At 44.3% G+C, this 21139-nt stretch overlaps 1 protein-coding gene across 2 annotated transcripts in view; it reads left to right on the plus strand.

The window, feature by feature from the left end:
• Window positions 1-21139, plus strand: part of SORCS3 (sortilin related VPS10 domain containing receptor 3) — a 280892-nt gene that overhangs the window by 104838 nt on the left and 154915 nt on the right. For both annotated transcript variants that reach the window (XM_035330191.1, XM_035330192.1), the window contains exon 3: window positions 18546-18645. In XM_035330191.1, the coding sequence (XP_035186082.1) occupies window positions 18546-18645 (100 nt within the window). The remainder of the gene's footprint in view (window positions 1-18545; window positions 18646-21139) is intronic.

Below are 21139 nucleotides of genomic sequence, written 5' to 3' on the forward strand. Positions count from 1 at the left end.
AGGTCACAGGACAGTGTCTGTCACAGTATTGGGTGGCTGGAGGGAAGGTGCTGCTGAGAAAATAGATCAGGGACCACATAAATAGATTTGAAGAAACATATTTCCGGACAAAAACAGATACAGGAAATCTTAAGATACTTTGAGATTGTCAAAACTTTACACTTAGGCTGAAGACCAACTCATTAAATTTAATTGGGCGTCTGTATTAGGTAGGTGGCTTTGAAAATCTTTCCGTTTATATATACCCATTCTTGATTTTCTGCACAGAGAACATTATCCACAGAAATACATCCGGCCTCCAAATTTTAAAGCATAAATTTTTCAGTAAGGAATAAGGCAGATAGAGACTTTATTTATGGGATGGAGTAGATCTTTGGCATATTCCGCTGCTAATTGTATTTTTATAAATCAGTTAATAAAATGAACATTGCTCTTCTGATATTCTCAGTGGGACTCAGTACATTTCTTGCATGGGAGTATTTGATTAATGCTAATATTATCTCCCAACCAAGCATTCGTACTCACATCTTTCAAATACCTGAAAAACGACTGCTGGAGATGGAACGCGTGTTTGTGAAACAGCAATGAGACTTGCAGAGAACATTGTTCTGATCTCTGGAGGCTAACTGCTTCTCCCGAAGGCTGGTCTGTTGTTTCCTCGGACCACGCTCAGCAGGAAGGTAGGGCTCCGCATCTTGTTTTGCAGCTGGAGGTCCTTCCCTGGATTCTAGATCAGCTGTTCATTTATGTTGTAGTTTCCCTGAATCAGGGCTACATGCTTCTGTGAAAACCCCAAAGCTTGGAAAAGGCAGCCATGGAACAGGAGAGCCAGGGCATCAGCAGCACTGGGGGACATGTGGCAAGGGGAGGCCTTGGTGCTGTGCTTCAGGAGCTGGGCTGGCAGGGCTCGTGGTACTTGGCCCCTTGGCCACCTGTCAGGTTGTGTGCTATGGGAGGCATTACGTTTTCCTCCAGATTGCAGAGCAGCTAAGAAAAAAAAATGTTTTTTGTTTCTGCAGACAGCTTTATCTTGGGAATGGAGCGGTATGTGTGCAGTATAACAAAGGTATCCTTGATCTGATCACTGCTCTGGCACACCTATCCTTGGTGTGAATTTTCAGCTGAGAGGATAAGGGAAGACTGGGGAAAGTCAGGGTGCTGTTGGGGTGTGGTAACAGGGGTTAGGGTTACATCCTTTGTGTTCCTCCAGTCTGCAGACACTGCAGCTAGTCTTTTGAAAATCCGTACCTGGCACAAAGCCCCCTCTTGTTCTGCATCAGCTTGCACCTTCCTAGAAATGACTTGTGTTTGGACCATGTGCATGCTGGCATCAAAGATCCTTTCACTTCTCTCAAACAATGTTATTTTAAAGGGCAAATAATGCCCTGAGCAGGGTTCTGTTGTTCACTCCTTTTTGCTGGTGACAAGTTGATTGTTTTTCCTGTTATTTCTTGTTTTCCTGTTTTTGCTGTTCCCCAAACTTTCAGCTGCTACAAAAAGTCCCAAGTGGCTTTTGCTCAGACACTTACAGGTGAGTTTTTAGATGTGAATTGCTTGGTAGATAAATGAGGATTGGTTGCTGTATTTAATTATGCAGTCTTCTGTAATGTGTCTGCAACAGGCATTCATCTTGTGGATAGTAATTATTCTTAGCATGCCCATCTGAGCAAGATTATGCTTTGGTAATTGGTTTTGAATCCTATATCCATTTTATTTTAAGCAACACTCTTTTTAATCCTCCCTATCAATGTTTGGGGATTGAAGGTGAGGCGAGCATGTGGCAGGAACAAGGGAAAGATTTCTTTTCCCTTTGTTAGGATGCTGCCCAGCTGATATGGCAGACGTGGAGGGCGGGTGCTGGCCAACGCAGATGATGACAAATGTGGCTGCTGGCTCGTTCGTTCATCCCACTGATACACTGAGCTCCGAGGCAGCCCAGGCGGCTTGTGCAGACCCTCGAGCTTTTGCTAGCCCTGGAGTTGCAGCAAAAGTGGGGGACTCTCCCTCAGGAGATGCAGGGCCCCACTGACCATACAGCTGTTACTTGTCTGCAATGAAAATGCAATAATTTCCAGTTGTGGTCTATGTAGAGAGCAATGGCCTGGCGTTCTCTGGCAGCAGGTGCTTGAATATCTCCTCACACTTTTGAAGTGGAAGTTATGGTTCTTCAGCTAAGAGCCTGTACTGGACAGATTTAAATGTAGCCCTGGAAAGTGACCGAGCTTTGCTTTTATCTTTTCTATGCTTATTCGGTCATGTTGGTCACAGCAGCTGTTTTATTCATGCAAATAATTCTCAGAAGGTGCTTATTCAAAGGTGAACTGGAAGTTGCTCTGCTCATCTCCTCTTCCCTTCAGTGGGGAAGCTGAAGCAGAGAAGTTGATGACAAAACATTCTCACGATCCTGGTGAGTGCTTCTAGCGAGAAGTGATAACTCTTGGGGCCGGGGAAGAAGTGCAGGTGCTCATGGCCTGGTGGTTTATGGCTGCTGGCAGAACAGTGTATGGAAGCTTTCTGTATTACCCTGATGTTTTAATTTCCTCAAACTCAGCTCAGTGCAGCCTTTTTGCCACACACAGTCTCCAACGTGTCTGGGTGCCTGCAGAGATTTCACCTTTGAAAGCCTGTCTGCAGTAACCTGCTTATCCATGCCCACTTAGCACAGTCTCTCTGCATGGAAGGAGAGGGAGCAGAGAGCCCCTCAGTCTCACTAACCTCCCTGCCTCTGACCTGTTAAGCATTTATGACCTGTTAAGCATTAGACTTGAAGAGTTCTTCTGCTGGGGAAGCGTGGCATCCTTTGCTAGGTCGTTCCCTAGAGCAAAGGGCATTGTGTCTACGCAGCACAGGTAATAAATACAGCTCTTGGGAGCAACTGAACTCACTGTTTAAAGACTGGTTGCTAAAATCCTCAACTCAGCAACAAAAAAACAATCTGGCATACTAAAATAACACCTTAATTCTGCCCTGGAGGCAAACGACCTGATAGCAGAGTACCCACACTGCTTGCTGTTTCCCCATGCACTGCACTCATGTCTGCTACCGATCACCAGGATGCGTTAGGTCCAAGGCAGGTGCACCTTGAACTAGTTTTCTCCGTAGATGGACCTAGGTGACTAGTAAGAGATCCCTAGTTCTATCTGGAGTCTTAAAAACATGGCAGTTGTCTCATGTTGTAACAAGTGTGCTAAGGCGGCTTTAATTTTGAGTGGTGTGGTGCAGAAAGTTCCTGGCAAGGAAAAATTAACATTGTGCCAGTGAACTTTGCCATTCTTGTAGGAGAGATTATTCCTGCAAGGGTTGATATTTCATTTGCAGAAAGCAATTTATAATTGTGCTTGCTCACGCAACAGCAACAACAATGGTCTTACAAAAAGAGCGAGAGAAGAGACATTAAGAATTCATGTTTTCTGCTCAGGAGAGGTACGATGGATGCAGATTTGAAAATGTGGATATAGCTGTCCACTCTTAGAAATGAGATCAGAAAACCCTGTGACTAGAGGAGAGGCTTGAAATAGTCTTAGTACAGTGAAGCAATTGTCAAAGTCAGTGAGATCCAGGTCATACTGGGTTCCCTGCCTATCTCTGGGCCTGGGGAGTTATTTCCTAGTGAGTCTGTCCTCCATCTGTCTGAAAAAAAATCTTCCTCCATCCTCCTTTTCCTTGTTTTATCTCTGAAGGTAAAACTAACTTTCCAAGACAGAAGATGGATTTGCGATGCTGCTAACAGGCAGGGAGGTGTCTTTCCCATGCAAGTGCACATCCACCCAGGGCTGAACACATGGTGTATGTAGCTTTAGCATTAGGAATAATTAACATCCTGGAGTGTTGTGATGGGGATGGTAACAGCAGACAAACCAGCATGCTCTGCATGTGATAGTCACAATGTCAGCCTTTAGAACTAAGCAATCTTTCATTTTTATTATAATTATGGCATCTCTTTAATTTCCTTGGCATAATGCACTTAATCCATAATTGTAAAATATGCAACTAGCCCTTGGCTTTGCTATATTCTCGTAGTGTGAGAGTGATTCTGTGTTTTTATTAATTTTACTTTCTACAAGCTAACAGATTGTCATAAAGGAAAACAGAATTTCTCAACCAGTACAGCTAATAGCTGTATTTCAACAAAGGCCCCATGGTACATGTTGAACAATAACTACCACTTCTGTGCCACTTGCCGTTTTTAATTGAATTTCTATCCCATGGATATCATGTTGGAGCCATTCATCTGCTCCACTAAGTCTTCTGATATTAAACAAGTTCTTCCAAGTTATTACTGTAGTACAAATACAGCTCAATGGTTGATTTGCATTGCATATGCCCTGCTTTGGCGTGGGGGTAATGCAGTGCAAAAGGTTTAGTTTCCACAGGCACAAGCAAAGGGATCGTATTATTATGGATGAAAGTATTGTACTTTTCCCCTTTTTTTTCTTCTTGGGATGGTAGAATCTGCTCTGCCTGCCTTGCTCAGAGACACAGAGTGGAGAAATTCCTGTTCAGCCAGGTGATGGTCTTGCACCCAGCAGGAAGACCTGCGCCTCATCAGATCTTTGTTCTTCAGGGAAGTGGCTCCTGAGAATCACCGCAGCGCAACAGAAGTTTCTCTTCTTGCACCGTTCACCGTGTTTGTCTGGTGGTGATGAGCAGAGGTCACAGTGTTGATGCAAGGAGTGCAGAGATCAGCCCTGGGGCAAAGCTGGGAACAGGTCTCATCTCCCAGCTAACCTGTGTGGGGCAAATTACGCCCTGCTTCGGAGACGGTGCTCTTGCTTAGAGACTGAGTCTTGGCAGTGACTATCCTGACATGAACTTGGACCAAACTGCAACGTGGTGGGGTGTAGATAGCTCCAGAATAATAAACATTTTCACCAGTGGAAGTGTTTTCTGGCTCAGCATTTGTAACTAAGGAGACCTGGAGTTTAGACTTCACCACCACTTTCTCTGCCCTTTTCTCATGTTTGCATAACCTTTTTTAAAAAGGTGAGTCAAAACATGGTAGTTTTGTGGAAAGATGCGATTTCAGCCTAACTTTCCTCCTGCCAAATTTAGGGACCTGTAAGTCTGATAGCTTGATACTGGAGCATTACAGCCCGTGACTAAATAAAGGCTTACTGTTTGCTCCTTACTGAATGGTGTCTCTGGCTGATAGCATAGAGCAGATAAAATCAGGGTGAAGTTTCCATTCAAATCAGAGAAAGGGTCTGTTCAGGATGGAAGGTCTGAACTCTGCCCACTGGCAGTCAGTAAGGGAAAGTGGAAGGAGTGTCTTTTTTCCTGGACTGGAAAATGAAACATCAGCTTACAAAGCACTTGATGGGAGTTTTCTCAATAGCTCTAACTTCGTAACATCTGTTTCAATTGAGCAGTAAAAGGGGAAGGCTCGGAGTTTGGAACAACAAATTTTGGAAAAGCAACATTCTGAGGGTTAAAAAAAGACTAAAATCCAAGATTCAAGGTGATTTCCCTGCATTCTTCTCTCTCCATTTTAAACTATTGACTAATACATTAATTCTATCAGGGTGTAGTCACCTGTGAAGACAGTGACGCTGAACATCTGGGCTCAGGAGTTGCTACCTGCCAGATGAAACCAGGGATAAGCCTGTCTCCTTCCCTGTTCACGTCTGAAGAATGTGCTTGGCCGCGCTAGGAGGGAGCAGTGAAGCACTCAACTGAAATTTTCTTGGTTTGATGTTGTACAGATACATAGAGCTTGTCAGCATCTGGCCTTCAGCACGTTAACGAGCAGCTCCGAGGAAATGGGAGCACTGTTGCTAGTCTGCAGCTTGTTGGTGTGAGGGCAGGTCTGTGCCCATTGCAGGCAGCATCGAGGCTCCCAAGCTGCAGATATTTGCAGAGCCATTGATTCCAGTTCTCCAGCCACAGGTCACAACTAGGAGCTGTGCAGCCTCTTTTAAAAAGAATCTCGGAGAATGAGTTCTCTTCCTGATGTTATCAGTGTTTTACAATGTAACCTCAAGCTAGGAAAGATGTAGAGGACATCTGGGCACTGATGGTTGGAGAATTACTGGAACGTGTTTGCGTGAAGGAGCACCTGCCTGAGGGTAGCCTTGGTGCCCAAGAAACTGCCATCAAAGGTGTAAGCTTTGTAGGACAGCCTCTGGATCCACTGCCATTCTGCAACATTCACGGGACAACCTTAGGTTTAGTACTCCCTGTCTGTATTCAACTTGCTTTTAGTTTTTGCTTTCCTATGAGCTATCCAGGCAGCATTTAAGAGCATGTACCAAAATCACATTTAGAACCTGTCTAGAAACCACGATCTGAAAAACTCTGCCTCTTTATCTTCTCTGTAAGGTTGCAACTGAGATATTAGCTGGTGACAGCAATTATTGATGGTGTCATTAAGGATGAGATCCCATTCCCAGCAATTCATTTAATATTTTTTCCTTTTTTTTTTTTCCTGCAGGGATACTGATAAGTGGTGGCAGAATGAAATTCTAAAAAGACGGGGGGGTGGGGGCAGTGATGTGGCAGGTAAAGAAACACGTTTATTATTTGCCCTCATCCGTGAGGAAGGGAGATTAATTCCTGAAAATATTTTGTGTACTAGAGTTATTAAAGTGTAATCTTTGTAAAAATAATGACTTGTAGCAAAAACTCATCATTTACTTGCTTCATCTTCAGCATCAGTTATGTAGTGAAGTACAGATGAAGAAATAACTCCTTCAGATAGCGCTCCCAAACGCAGTTACTGTTGGCTTGAAAAGACAGCTGCTATTTCACCGTGCTACTCTGGTTGTTACAAATGCTTTGTTTAAAGCTTAACAGCTGTGTAATAGATGCACATGTACATGATGTAATATCTCGTTCTGTGTTATCTCTTTCAATAATCACAGCACTTAAGCCTCAGTATGAACTGTACTGATCCATGATTTTAGCTCATTAACATGGAAACATTCCCTCACGGCTGAGTTGAGCACAAATAAATAAGCATGTCTAAAATGGAGCCTGGGGAAAGGCGTTTTTTGGCTGCATGGACTGTGGTTAATATTAAACATACACCTGAGGGGTTATTAGAGGTATGAGGGGCAGGGAAGGGATAAACTGGGGGGAAGTTTGGTTGAATCTTAGTCTTCTATAGTGGAAGACGATCTTCTCGGTTGTCTGTTTATATATTTTATCTGGCTAAGTCATGCAGGCCCACTCTGTGCCTAGTTAAGAGTGGGTGACAGGGCTGCATGAGGTGAAGGTTGTGAGGAACATGCTGTAACATACTGAACCTTCCACTTTTTCAATGTCATGGGTAGTTTCTTTCAGATATACACTAACTGAGGATCTAATGCTAAAACATGATCAGTCGAGGATCGTATTCAAGGCAGCGGTGTGAATCTGGTAGGTTTCCTGTCTAGGCCCAATCCTAGAGATCTCCTGAAGAGATGGAGCGGGGGAAGGAAGTTCCTCTGAGCTGCTGGCCACCCATCACTGCGGTGACTCTGCGATAAGTCACAGAGATGCACTGCTTTCTCTACATGTTCTTATGCTCAGCATGCTCGTACACTGCTGACTGACATCTCAGTCCCTACTAAAGGCTTTTGCTGGAAATACTTGTGGCACTGTGTACACCTTCCTCTTTGGTAGGCGTTTTATTTTCTTAACTGTCCTCAGAGTATAAACCTTTAGAGATGTACACAGACAGCCCTGCAGAACTGCCCCTGCACTTGATCAGACCCTTGTTGACGGCATGGGGCTTGTTTTCAGAGAGTTACTGTGCAGTCTGCAGGAGGATTCATTCCCAGAATGTTAAAGCTGATGTTAAAACAAACCACGTGCTTTCTGGAAAGGCAGCTAAAAAGGATTAGGAAATAGCTAATGATGAGCTGCCACTGCATCCTAATTAATCACAGGCTATTGCAATCTGCCTGATAGAAGATGGGTGACCCTTTATGCTGACATTATCCCTGGGGTCTTAATAGTGCCCTTCAGGAATGTAGCATCATGATTCATCTTCTCATTGCCTTTTGAAGCATCAGGTTGAATGAAGCATCAGGTGGAATGAAGAAAAAAATGCCATTTCTCTCCTGTGCTTAAATAATTAGACTGAAAGAGCTTCAGTGCTACTGCTTTAAAACTGTCCAGGAGCTGTGAGTGAACCATGCAGGGATGCAGGGTTAGAATACAATTGAAGACACCCTGGGTGCTTTAATGAATAGTTTTTGTTTGTTTGTTTGTTTTTGTTTTTTAAGCATGGATGCAGAAGTATGAGCAACAGTTAGCTCATCAGCAGGCAGATACCAGGAGTGGGACTGGAGCCCAAACTCAAGTAGAAAGCGTGGCCAAAGGCCTAAAATATACTGAGTCGTAGACTTGAAAGCTAGAATAGGCAATTACATTGATGTACTCTGACCTCTGGCATGGCACAGGACTTCACATAGTAATTCCAGTCCATCTGTCATGGCTGGGAAGGTGTTGATCTCAGTTCACAGCTGAAATGTCCACAGCTACGTGAATTTTTGTGGGAACAAAGGCCATCTTCTGACCAAGATGGTTGTAACAGCAGAACATGTCCCCAGGTGTAGCTCTGGCAAAATGCTTGCAACCATGTTGGAAGTCTCTGGCAATGTTGGAAACCTGCAGGTCTTCCAAGTCAAGTGCCTCCATTTCTTTCACTGCTTCTCAGCCTAAGATATTCTCCCTTGTGAGTTTGGAGGGGATGTGCATTTCCTCGTGCTCAGTTTACTATTGCTTCATTAAGATGACAATCACCAAGCCAACTCCTGTGGGATGTGCAGGAGCTGATTGACTTTTCAAGCTGTTTCCACTTTATTGATCTTCTGTCTGAAAAAATTCCAACAGGTTTATTCTCGCAAGACAAAGTGTTTTGTGTTAGATGAGCCTCTGAGTGCTGAGCACAAAAGATGACAGGAAAAGGAGGCTTTTCTGGGGCAAAATTAAGCCTGAGCCAACTGTGGTTTGAAAGATATTAAGCAGTGGGGTCTTGGGGCACAGTGGCGCAGAGATGTTCCGTCATGTGCTGTCAGAACTGCCCAAAACTCGCAAGCAGTTGGGCAGGTGGGTTTCCATGTTGAGCATTTGCCATATGGATCCGCAATCATTTATTAACCTTCATAATAAACAGCAAGCTTACCTCTTTGGAAACTCTGTAAACACACAAGCTTAGATGTCACCATCTACATTTTGAAGACATACTGGCTGTAATCAGTTGTTAATAATGCTCACAGGATGGATAAGTCTTGCACTCACATAGTGCTAGTATGAAATATATCCAGGCAGTGTAGCAGTGGTTTTAGCTGTGTTATGAGAGGCTTAATCCAGCTGCTGATCTGACTGTTGCTAAAGCCAATAAACTATGAAAGATGTCTGCTTTCTTCAGTTTTTGCATTTTTATTCCTGTCCCAATATTTTTCAACCAAAATTCTCCACTCTGAGGAACTAGGAGAGGACGTAGCAGCATAACCTGGCAGCTTGGATGCAAAAGGGAGAGAATCCTCTGGGGACTGCTCAGAATAATGCTGGCTTTTATTGCCCTGGGACCATTCTGTATAACCAGGTCTCCCTGCAAAGCAAGTGATGCAGCCTGCATAAAGGCATTGTCAGCTGCGTGATCCAGCCCGAGAGCTCCTTTCCTCTTGTGGGTTATGATGTCTGTGTTTTGTGATGCTCAGAAACATTAGCATATAGTTCAGGAGGCTAGGAGAGTTTGCAGGCCCTGTCACAGATGTTCCCAGATATTTCAGTGGTAACTGGAATAAGCCTGAAGGGATTCAGGGCTGTGCTGATTTTATGTTGTCCTATTTATTCGTTTCTTACTGGAAAAGAGCTTGTGCAGGAGACAGTTCTGGTAGGAAAATATTACAAAGCAAGCCAAAGCCACAACAAAATACCTGTTCGGAGCAATGTTGGCCTGAGACTTATTTGTGGAATATAAAACTTAAGGAAGCCAAAGTTACACCATTTCTTTGTCTCATCCTTGCAGGTTCAAATTTCTGAAGTGTCTTAAAAATGTAGAATGCCCACAAATGTAAAATTGTGAAATGCTTGCAGAATGCTAGCATTTTTTGTTAATGTAGGTGTTAGTCTGTGTGCTTGTAAGTATATGGAGGGGTAGCGTTTACTGACCTTTATTGCGCAAATTAGTGGAGATCTGTCAATATCATTCATTCATCTGAATTTAATAGGGCCACGTTGACTTTAACTGGGGATCTAATGCTGGTTGTAAAATAGGAGCATGTAGAGACTGTCATGTTGTGACTGGAGGTAAACATGGTATCCGATCGCTAGAAAGGACTTCTTGCAACATATGCCCTCTATTATCTCAGCTACATCTTGTGAGCTTTTTTATTTTCTTATTGTTTTGGACAGAGTAAGAGTCAGTCTCTTCCCTTGATGACTAAATAGGAGAGGAAATGGAGTGCTGAGGAGCCTAGGCTCAGGTGGGGTCCTGTGGTGTTTTCTCTCAGGCTGTGTGGGCCGGGTGCTGGGGGCAGAGCCCTTTGTAGGCTGCAGGCAGGCTGCAGGCTTGTGGCAGACGGCTCAGCCAAGGTAGGGAGCAGAACGCGTTGCAAGCTGGCTGTAGTTGTCTGTGACTTCTGCTGCTCTCTCCATCTGTGCTCTATTTAGCTACATCAGTTTTGCAAAGATTCACACTTTGAAAAAGTGAACATACCTTGTGCTGCGTCAGAAGTGACTCCGGTTCATCTGGTGTTCCCACAGTAGTGCCTGCCACTGACCCCCAAACAGGCAGGCAGCGTGTCAAAGGCACGTTTCTGGCCACCCCTGGCCACAGCCCCCATCCTGGTGGTCACGAGTGAACACTGGTGCTGGTATCCCTAGCTGGGAAACTGAGATTTGAGTCGCGTGTTCCCCTCTGAGTGATGAGACGACTGCCAGACAGCGTTGCCCCAAATGTATGGGTCCTCTGGATGTTTGGAGGTCTCTGTTGTCCACACTGAGCACAGGAATGGCAGGTTTGTTGGTGGGGCAGTTCCCAAGTCTCCCCTTGACATTTTGTCCAATCCACATTTAGGAGGAGTTTCATTTTAAATACCCCTAATATCATGGACGTTATCCTGAACCTCTGCAACTTCTTCAGAAAATCCCACAATCAAAGCACTTTCCTTTTGCTAAAAATAATGCAAATTTAAAATGATTAGCTAGTTAAGAGAATCATTACAGAAGCATTTTAGCTATAGTAATAAAAGTGGAAAAGGGCCTGGGAAGGGCCTTGTTTCTAATTAATAATCTAATTAATATCTGATTAATTAATGAGGCTTTGTCATGAAAGCTGCCTTTTATCTCTGAGGCTGTTAAAGTGTCCTCCAGACCCAATTTCTTGAATATGTTTTGATGAGGCCAGCTCTGTGCTGAGTCAGTCAAGTGGCTGGAATTGAATGAGCATGCTGCCTGATTAGGGATGCATAAAACACCTCTTTGGAAAATTAGAATACATCAGAATCAAGAACACGATAAATATGTCAGATTTTTTAGAACAAATGGGAAGTGAGTAATGATGAGGTGTAGTTCTTCAGAGCTGTATAAAAGTAATGCTTTTCCATAAATTTCACAGTAGTGAAATGACCAGAACAGAAAGAGGAGAGACCTCTATGAAGCCAGAATGTCTTAGCTCCAGATCATACCTTTCATGAGGACTGAGCTTTTGTTTTGGGTGGTGTCTGCAGGGATGTGGTGTCCTTGTCTCAGGTCCAACTTGGCAAGCAGATGATTTGTATTCTTATGACCCTTCTGAAGCTCCTGATGTGATTATTTTAGGATGCATAGAAAACAGCATAGTTCATCTGGAAGGGACCTTCAAAGGTCACCTAATCCAGCTTCCTGACTTCTTCAGGGCTAACCAAAGGTAATACATATTAGTAAGGTCATTGTCCAGACATCTCCTGAACACTGACAGCCATGGGGCACAATGCACCTCTCTAGGAATGTCATTGTCTGAGAAATGGCTGGGCATCACTCAGCTGGTGGTGAGCAATTGCATTATACAACACTTATTGTTTTAATTATTCTTTTCCCTTTCTTATTAATCTGAGCTAATCTCAACCCATGATTTCTTGTATTAAGGATTGTCAGCATGCTATCAGTGGTGTAATGGGGCAAGCACCCAATGAAGGGAAGTGCTTAGCCCGCTTTTGGGGGAGAAGCCATTTCACATTTCCTGAGGTCTTTGTTTCTTGATTCTTGATCCTGCCAGCAAACATGGGAAATCTGAATCTGCTTGTATCTGTTCTCTCCTCTTTGCAGTGCTATAGAGTATGTATGGCACAGAGGAGTCCTCATATTCTCTGGTACTTAGTTCTAGAAGTATTCTCTTAAATGCTACTCCGTGGGATATGTAGAACAGTGTTGGTACATTACAACAACTGATGTGATCTCACTTGTGATCTCAGGCAGGATGGCTGAGGTCCTTCCCTTTATTTGTACTGCCAACTCAGTGCAAGAACTTTTCTAATTCACTTACTGTGGGAGAGCTACCTCACCTTGTTCTAGCCATCTAACAGCTGAGCACGTGTATTGGTTGCTATGGTCTGCCTTTATATTAAATAAAGGAAGACACCTTAAGAAAGCAATGCACCCTCACCTATTTTAGGATGAATGAGTCATTCTCTGAAGTTAACAGGCTCTGTCTGTGGTTACAGAGGAAATATGGATAGGCTTGGGAAACAGAGTTAAATACCTGGTTTGAAGGCAGCTAAAATTAAGTGGAGATAAACCTCCATGGTATAGAAGATATGGATTCTTACAGTGGAAATAGCTATTTTAGTAGCACAGTAGGAGGCCGCAGTTGTTTGTTGCTTTTGTGCTTCCTTATTGTGGGTTATTTTGCAGCAGAATATAAAGCAAAGCGTAGGAACGACTACACCTGCAGCCTGCTTGCCATGATCAGCATCCTAGTTTCTTTAAACACAGAGTACTTTGCAATAGGCTTTTAGACCCAGGTTTTATTGTTCACTCTTGGCTGCTATGAAGTGTCAGGATCCATTAGTTTGGTTACTGTCCTCTACTTCAGAGGAGAGATTTTGCCATCCTTTGGCAGAAGCAAAATGGCCCGAGTTTCAGAGGCACGTTTAGCCAAATCTGAGTCCCACAGTAAAGGCGTACTGCCTCTAATGTAGGTGTGTGTGAATGTGTGTATATATCAATATATTATTTATGCACGCATATATAAATATACTGTGTGCATACACATACTGCCTATATTTAGACATGTTGTTCTGGGTAGTGATTACTGGGGTTATCCAAAGCACCCCTGTGTTCCTGTGGCACAAGAAGAACAGATGTGTTGTAAACACATGCTTTAAGGTTAGTGCCCACTGTCCCTGTAGGCTGAATACAGAAAAACTACATCTCCAGAGACTGAATTGATGCCCATCTGAGCAATCATTTCTACAAAGGAATGACTGCTTGTGTGAACAGCTCCCCTGCCTTGTGGGATGGTGATCAAATGAAACAGTGATGAGCAGTCACCCACTAGAAATGTGACTGATGCGCCTATCATCTATGCTTTATTCCCCATCAGTCCAGAAGTGTAATATTCTGTATCCTCTTGGCCAGCCTCTGAGACATCCAGAGGGTTCCCAAAGACTCATATTGAGAAAACAAGAGAAGATGCCTTTGCTGAAAAAAGGGGGGAAAAAAAGGCAGCACCATATTCTTGTTTGGTTTATATTTTGTTCCACAGACTTTCATTACTGTCCTTAGTTTTCTTTAGAGGGGTAGGAATGGAGAGAGGGAGTTGTTTCTGGTCGTATTTGTAAAGATAATCTGGTACTGTGGTCACTCTGAAATCATGGTTGGGTGAAAACAAGCTCTCAGCATAGCAGATGTTTTGCTCTGCGAAGTGAAAGATTCAGGGAGTACTGCTACTTGGATTTTCTTGGTTAAGTAAGCAGGCACAGCCCCCCAGGGCTTCCAGAGATACCTTTGTTGTAAAATGTCCAGATCCAGACTTATCAGCTGGGATTACTCCAGGGGATGGTCGAGCTGGACTCCGAAGGAGCCTCTTCTTGGTGTGCTGAAGCGTCAGAGAGGCCTTTAGCTCAGGGAGGGTATTTTGAGGGAGAGGAAGGGGAAGGGAGAGATGAACAAATTTTCACAAGCAACGGAAGTTTGGCAGCCTGACTTCTTGTGTTGTGCAGTTGGAGTCTTTGTGGTGTATTACTATGAGAGCTGGGTTTGAACGTTTTCCTGCAGCTGGATGCTCAGAGCTGTGCCTGCTCGTGTCTCGTGGGATTTGGCTTCATGCTGCAGCTTTTCACTGAGCGTGAATAAGTTTTCTCTCTTTTGTGCTGGCTGCCAGTTTTCATGAAACTTGTAGAAACTTTGTCCTCTAGGGTTTTGGTTTGTCAGACTGGGAGAAAATTGGCCAATGGGTAAAAACAAGTTGTTTGGGGGGCACAGCGAGACAGGCACACTGTGGGCAGGCAGTCTGCAGGCACAGAAGAGCAAATGTTAATCTGGGCTGTGTGTGCTCCTGCTCTGTGAAGCACACAGAGGTGTGATGTTCTCCTTGCTGAAGTGGGGCTGTGCCTCCACGTGGCTCTCAACATGGGGCTGCGGGTGTGTGTTTAGCAGGACTGGTCTGGAGGTGAATACATAAGTCTTTGTATCTTAGGAAAAAGGCTGATAATCTAAAATCAAACCCATGCCTGCTCCTTCTCCTGCATGGACACAGGCAGTGAGTCACAGAAGCAGAGGAGAAACCCCCTGACAGGAGAGTTGGTTACACACACATGCTCCAGGAGGTTGATTTGTCCCTCCCAGCCATCCAGCCCCACTATTTGCGCCTCTTTTGCACCTGGGAGACTGACTACACATTTATAGCCTATCCCCATAGCCGAGGAGCTAAGGCTGCAGACAAAGGAAATCCCCTCTGCTCTACCTGACAGTGCTCTGAGATGGAAACCGTCAGCAGGGAAGGCGCCTCAAAGCTGTTCGGATAGCATCATCCTGCCTCTCCACACCTCTGCTTCACATCCCCGTCCCTGGGATGAGCATGTCTCATCACGATACTGGAGTTGGCTGGCTCAGGCCTGTCTGGCAGAATCACAGGGAAGCTCAGGCTGAGAACTACAGGAATAAGGTGGATTTTGTTAGCTCTCAGTGCGCTGATTGATGGCCAGGTTTGGTGGAGAGGAGCTTCTCCACCTGGTGTGCTCATTGAGCCCTGCTGTGCTGACTGTGGGACAGCAGCTGCAGCAAGGGCTAAAACACCTGGTGGCGTGTTGGGGAGCCAAACAGGTGATATGCCACTATAAATAGTTGGGAAGGAAAATAATTATGGGAGAATTTGCCATATCTCAGGAAATTAGTTGTTATAAATCTTCCTCTTCCAAGGGGAATACTCGGAATTTGGTGCCAGCGCATGTTTGGGGAAAACCACGCTTATTTATTTGGTTATACAAATAATTATGATTTTGTTGCATTGGATCAAGTCGGTCTTCATCTTAGCCAAGACCGGCAAAGAGGTTCCTCCCCACGGCTGTTAGCAGCATGGTTTGCAGGCTGAAATACAGGATAGAGAGGACAGTGAAATACTGTAAGATCAAGGACAAGGACACGTGGGACAAAATGCATGGACTGAGATTTTATAGGCTTTGTGTATATAGCCAGAGCCTGTTCTGTGTTGTAGCAGTTCCCGTGCTACCAGTAAGGCACAACAATTTGTTTTATGGAAATGTTGTGTATATGTATATATGCACACACACAAGTTGATATTTGAAGACTGCTTTATATATAAAAATAAATAAATGTGACAATGCCCTTGCAAGTGATAGCGATGGCCTAGGGGAAGAAGTCAGAGGAACCAGCTGGGCAGGGTCACTTGGCCATAAAGAGCCCACCCAAAGTTAAAGCAGGCATTGAAGGTGTCACTTATGGAAGAGGTCTGTTCTATCACCCAGTCGTTTTGTCCATTTCACACAAGTAATGCACCTCTCTTCCCCTCTGCTGCTTTAACAATGGGCTTTGGTGTGGATGCTAACCGGAACCACAGGTATGGCAGAAAGAGCACTATCCAGTCTACTTGTGGTGTTAAACAACTCTAAGGACATGCGAGCTAGTTAATTTGCAGTTAAAGTCTTTAACCTCAAAAGTAAGTGATTAATAAAGGTAAAAGGTTGAAGTTAAGATTAAAAACGGAGGTGGAACAGTTCAGTTCCCCGTGCAGGTCACATCTCTGAAGATGGTCGGGCTTGGCTTGCTAAAATTAGGCAACAAACTTTTCTTTTTGTGTGTCTTAGTAAATACTTGCTTTCAAATTAGGGAATTTGGTGGTGTTAGGAGTTTAGCAGATTTGATTATCAAGCTGTATACTTAATGATTTAAGAAGCTGAAAAGGCTAATTGTAGATGCCTGCTTTTGAAACAAATGCACTATTACCTATGCAGGCTTTCAGTTCCTTCATCTCTAGAATGGAGATAATATTTCCCAGTGCAGCCCCTGGGACTTTGTTAGTTTGAATGGATTAACACAAGACAAAAGCCTCAGCTTTTGGGAAAGTGCTATGGAAATACAGTATATTATTGTGATATCCTTTGAGACGTCTCTGTGAAGCCAGTGGTGACTGTCATGATAATAAAGAAAGCCTTAGAGAAGCTAACGAAATAATGATCCTACTTCCTTTCTAGCTATTCTTTGAAAGGGCAAATGCAATGAGTGATAATGGTTTAATGAGAGAGAGTCATTAGGGCATCCAGCCTGCATCTTCAGAAGTGCAAGGCATTTTGGGAGATCTGAAAATGACTAGGAGAATAAAACCAAAGTAGCTCTGTGAGAATATTAAACCCGTATTTGTGTTCTCTTTGAATGCTGATTGAAACCAGCGATCTCTTTCCCCGGCTGGTGGCTGGTACGTGTGTACTCGTGGAAGTGGCTTGTTCGGAGCTTCAGCGAAGTTGGAAGAGCGAGCCCAAGGAAGCAGCTTAGTACGTGCTGCCTGTCACTTACCGCTCCGAGCTCAGTGTTACTGGGAGACTTCTGACCTGTTGGATGAGTGTGTGTTGGAGGCCTTGCGGGGTGCAATCTGTTGGCCTGGGTTATTTGGTTTTATCGAGCTGCTCCGATGGCAAGCCTTGCTGGAGGGGGAACGCTGCTAGATAATTTGTGTTGCATTGATACCTAGCGAGACAAAAGTTTCAGATGCTTTCTGCAGGAAACTGATATGGGAATACAGTACGTGATTGTGAGATGTTTCTGTGATGCCCAGTGAGTATCAATACTGTACATTAGTGTAAAAGAATATTCAGTGTAATAGCTCTAGTTTAGTGTTAGAGCTAGACCACAACACACAGAATTTGTTTAAGACTTGAAGCACCCCTGATTGCTGGGCATTTGAAGGAGCAAGTTTGCCTCAGCCCACTTAAGGAAAGAACCAGTTCCTCACACATTTAGGAATTGTGCTTGAAATATGCACAACAGCAAATGTGCTGCAGCGACACCTTCGGTAAAACCAGCTCTGTGGGTTCTGTGACTGCCTGGCTCAGAAGCCTGGCAGCAGCTACCTGTTTTTGCAGCGTGCCTCTTTGGGTGTCATTTTGGACTGCAGTGGCAGTGAGGAGCGTGACGGAGCTGGGTGCAGACCCCGGCATTGCTCGGTTCCTGCAGCCGCTGGAGCAGAGGTCTGGGGCTGCTGGGCACGGCGGCACTGCTCGTGCTGGTGCCATGAGGGTGACGTGGGACATTGCCCTGCCAGGCAAAGAGCAGAGGGTTGGTCTTGGTGCTGACCCACCGCTGTTCAGGTGTGGGATCCTGGCCTGGGTAGTTGTTGATTTGTTCTGGTAGGAAACATCTTGTTTGTTAAGAAAAGCAGAGTGCGAAAGCAGACGAGAAACAAGCAGGGCAAAGCGGGGTTTCAAACATGCCCACAAACGAGGAGGAGGAAGCTACAGAAAACCCTCTGTGACGAAGCAGCTCTTTTCTCCAGTCACGAATGGGTAATGCCACCCCCAGAGCATCTGCTCCTCTGGGTGGGATTCGCTCGTGTAGGGGCCTGAATCTGTCTCTGTAGCTCAGAAAAATTAAACGCCTGGCACAGAGTAGGATGGGGGTGATTGAGGACTCAAGATGCCAGTTTAGGTACATTTTTATCTAGACGTGAGTTTAGCTGTTACAATTGTGAGCTGCATTTGGATCTCCATCTCAAGTCAGAAATCAGCCTACTTAAAATTGTTGTTGATGGGTTTAATTTGGATTCTTCTGCTGGATTTGTCTGAAAAGAGAATATGTGCTAAGGGTGCTGCTGAGATCAGAGTCCTCACATCGGTATCATTGCAATCCCACACCAGCATGTGAGAGCAGAGCCCCCCTGAAGTCCACAGAGATCTTCATGAGCACACCACAGTTCCTCGAGTGCTGTAGGGTCAACGGATGTGGTGACAGACCCTGTCCCAAAGGCTCAAGTTTTCTTCTTTTCTGCTTGCCACCCTGAATGAAACAGAAAACCTGCAGCTTTAAGGGTAATAACGCTCAAGCTGTAGCTTTGAGCATCTGTTTGCAGTCATTTCCTCCCCATAATAACCACATAAACTCTTTTTGTCTCCTCTTTTCTCCAGGTCAACAGACTATGGCACTACCTATGAAAAGCTAAATGACAAAGTAGGCCTGAAGACGGTGCTGAGCTACCTTTATGTCAGTCCCACTAACAAGAGGAAGGTAAGGGAGAGCTGTCGAGCTGGTAGCTATAGAAACAAAATTATGACTCTTTGTTCCTTCTGAGAGGAATTATGATCCTATAGTGAAATCCACTGGCAATTCATCGGAGCTTGAGTTTGCTGTTTAAGTCACACTAGTGCAATTCCATGGTTTTCTGTAGAACTGTGCCTGTTTTACTGGTGGTGGGGATGGAGTCCTTAATCTCCTGCTGAAGGGGTTAAAGAAGTAAAAAGAGTTTATTTTTTTATTTTTTTTTTATTTTTTTTTTTCTTCTGACTCTTACACATTAAAGCTGAACTCACACAAATGCTTCCTGGACTCTTGCTTACACTGACTTATTAGCTAATATGCGTCTTTTTGCCTTCTCTGTTGCTTTATTATTAGCAATAACAGAGAAAAGGCATTTCTTCTGCATTAGATGCTTATGCTTTCCCTGGGTTTGTGGAGAAGTTGGAGGTAAAGCTGTAAATGACATTTTAATTGGTTACATCATATAAGGGGGCCGAAAGGAGAATGTGGTGGGGCAAGTGGGTGGGAGACCTACGATATGATTCGACTGTGTAGGAGAGAAGATGAGGTCACAGCTTTCAAACCCCCCGCTCATGCTTCCCACATGATGCAATTAGGGCTTAGGCTGGCTCCCAGAGCGCAGCCCAGGAGTTACTGCTCAGTGACTTTCTGCTTTAAAATTATTGCCTGTGCGGATTCAAGGGAGGTAGTGGGACAAAGGTGCTCTCAGCAACCCACAGAAATAAATACAGGAGGGCTGCAGCACGCAGCTAACTGCTGGCAGCAAACGGAGCTGTTTGGCTGGGGAACAGCACGTTCTGTTTCGTCACTTCGAAAGGGCCCAGCTCTTACCTCCCTCCTTAGGTTTCCAAACTCGTGTTCTGCTACTCCTACTATTATTATTACTGACACTGTTTTTTCTATCATCGGTCAGTCTACAGAGTTTTCAGGATTGATATTTATTTCAGTGCATGCAATCTTAAGGCAGTCATAGCTCTGCTTACTGTAGGTAGCAATATGTGCTTTTGGGTACAGAGAGGAGAGGGCTGGCCAGGGGTCAGTTTAAATTTTTTTCAGTGCAGAAATGGAATTCTCATAAAGATTACCTTCATTTCTTTGTTCTGAGCAAAATGAAATGAAGGTGTTTCATAATAAAATCTCCTGGCCTTAATACCCCCTGCCAAAACCAGCGTGATGGGTGATGAAGAGTTAATTCTTGTTCATTCTGTTTCCAAAGCAACTCTGCCCACCTGAAATCAGAGGCAATATGCTCAGTTACAAATCCTACGTCACTGGTGTAAAGTCTCCCTCACAAACTGGGGGTACAAGAATATATGATTATCCTTAGCATTTCTCAAGCTATCAAGCTCTACAGATTAGTGGTCTTTTCTCCCTCTACTATTTTTTTTTCCTCGCTAATAACACATATCACCATGTAGTGGCATGCAGAACCATCTTTACCTTCTGTTTTCTTATTGCAGATGACAATTTGTTATTTTTTTGGTCTTATGTTGTTAGGAAATGATTTCTGGACCTGTCTGTCTCCCCCCCTCTCCTCCCTGATGAAAAATGTTTTGAAACAGAGAGGAGCTGTAAGGAAATTCCATAGGAAACCAGCTTTAGCCTGGCTGTTGTGGGAACAATTTGTTTTCATTCTTTCCACCTCTGCTAAATATGAGGACACTGTTACTGTGCGTGGTTAAACAGGTGGTTTGTCCGAACCCACAGCTGACCGCTTGGAACAGCAAAGCAATTCCAAGCATAAATTCAGATTTTTAGAAATTCTTGGGGAAGATGTCACTGGATTGGAGAATCAGGGATTTGTCAAATTCATAATTATCAGGCTTATTTTACACCCACCTCTTACAGATTCACAAGGTTGCGTCTGGCAAAAAAATGCACTTAGGCTGTAATTTTCTTCAGGTCTCTTTGGGTGAGCATTGTTAAAATGGCCTGCAGAGTAAGCATCGCATTTTTGCTGAGCTCCGGAGGGCAACCACCGATAATGAATCACAAAGCAGTTGGTGAATCAGTTGCACCCCAGCGGACAAAGTCCGGATCCCTTGTGCTTCCCCTCTGACAGCGGGAGCGCTGCCCAGTTGCACACAATGCAGTGATCTCCTGTGAGCCTCAGAAATAAATCTCTGAGGCAATAAACAGTGGGAGAAAGATACCACAAGCAACAAGGCCTGCGTGCACACAGTGATTTGTGCAGGCTCTTTCCAGGCAAGGTATTTTCTCCTTAGGCATCAGATGTTGGTAGGACCTTGTGTGCCTTGGCTCCTGTCGATTCCTGATGGGTTGCTAGCACTGTCTGCTCATTAGCGCTTAGAGGATTAGGAGTTACTTGGAGGAGGGAAAAAGCTTTCCATACATTCATTCCTAATTGATTTACTAGTGAGAAGGATAATTACCTCTCAGCTACCCTGCAGAACTACAGTGGGAATTACCTGTCAGATTTCTTTGAAGCCCCGAAATGCCTCTC

The sequence above is a fragment of the Oxyura jamaicensis genome, chromosome 6 (genome assembly GCF_011077185.1).
Source record: "Oxyura jamaicensis isolate SHBP4307 breed ruddy duck chromosome 6, BPBGC_Ojam_1.0, whole genome shotgun sequence".
NCBI classification, from domain to species: Eukaryota; Metazoa; Chordata; class Aves; order Anseriformes; family Anatidae; genus Oxyura; species Oxyura jamaicensis.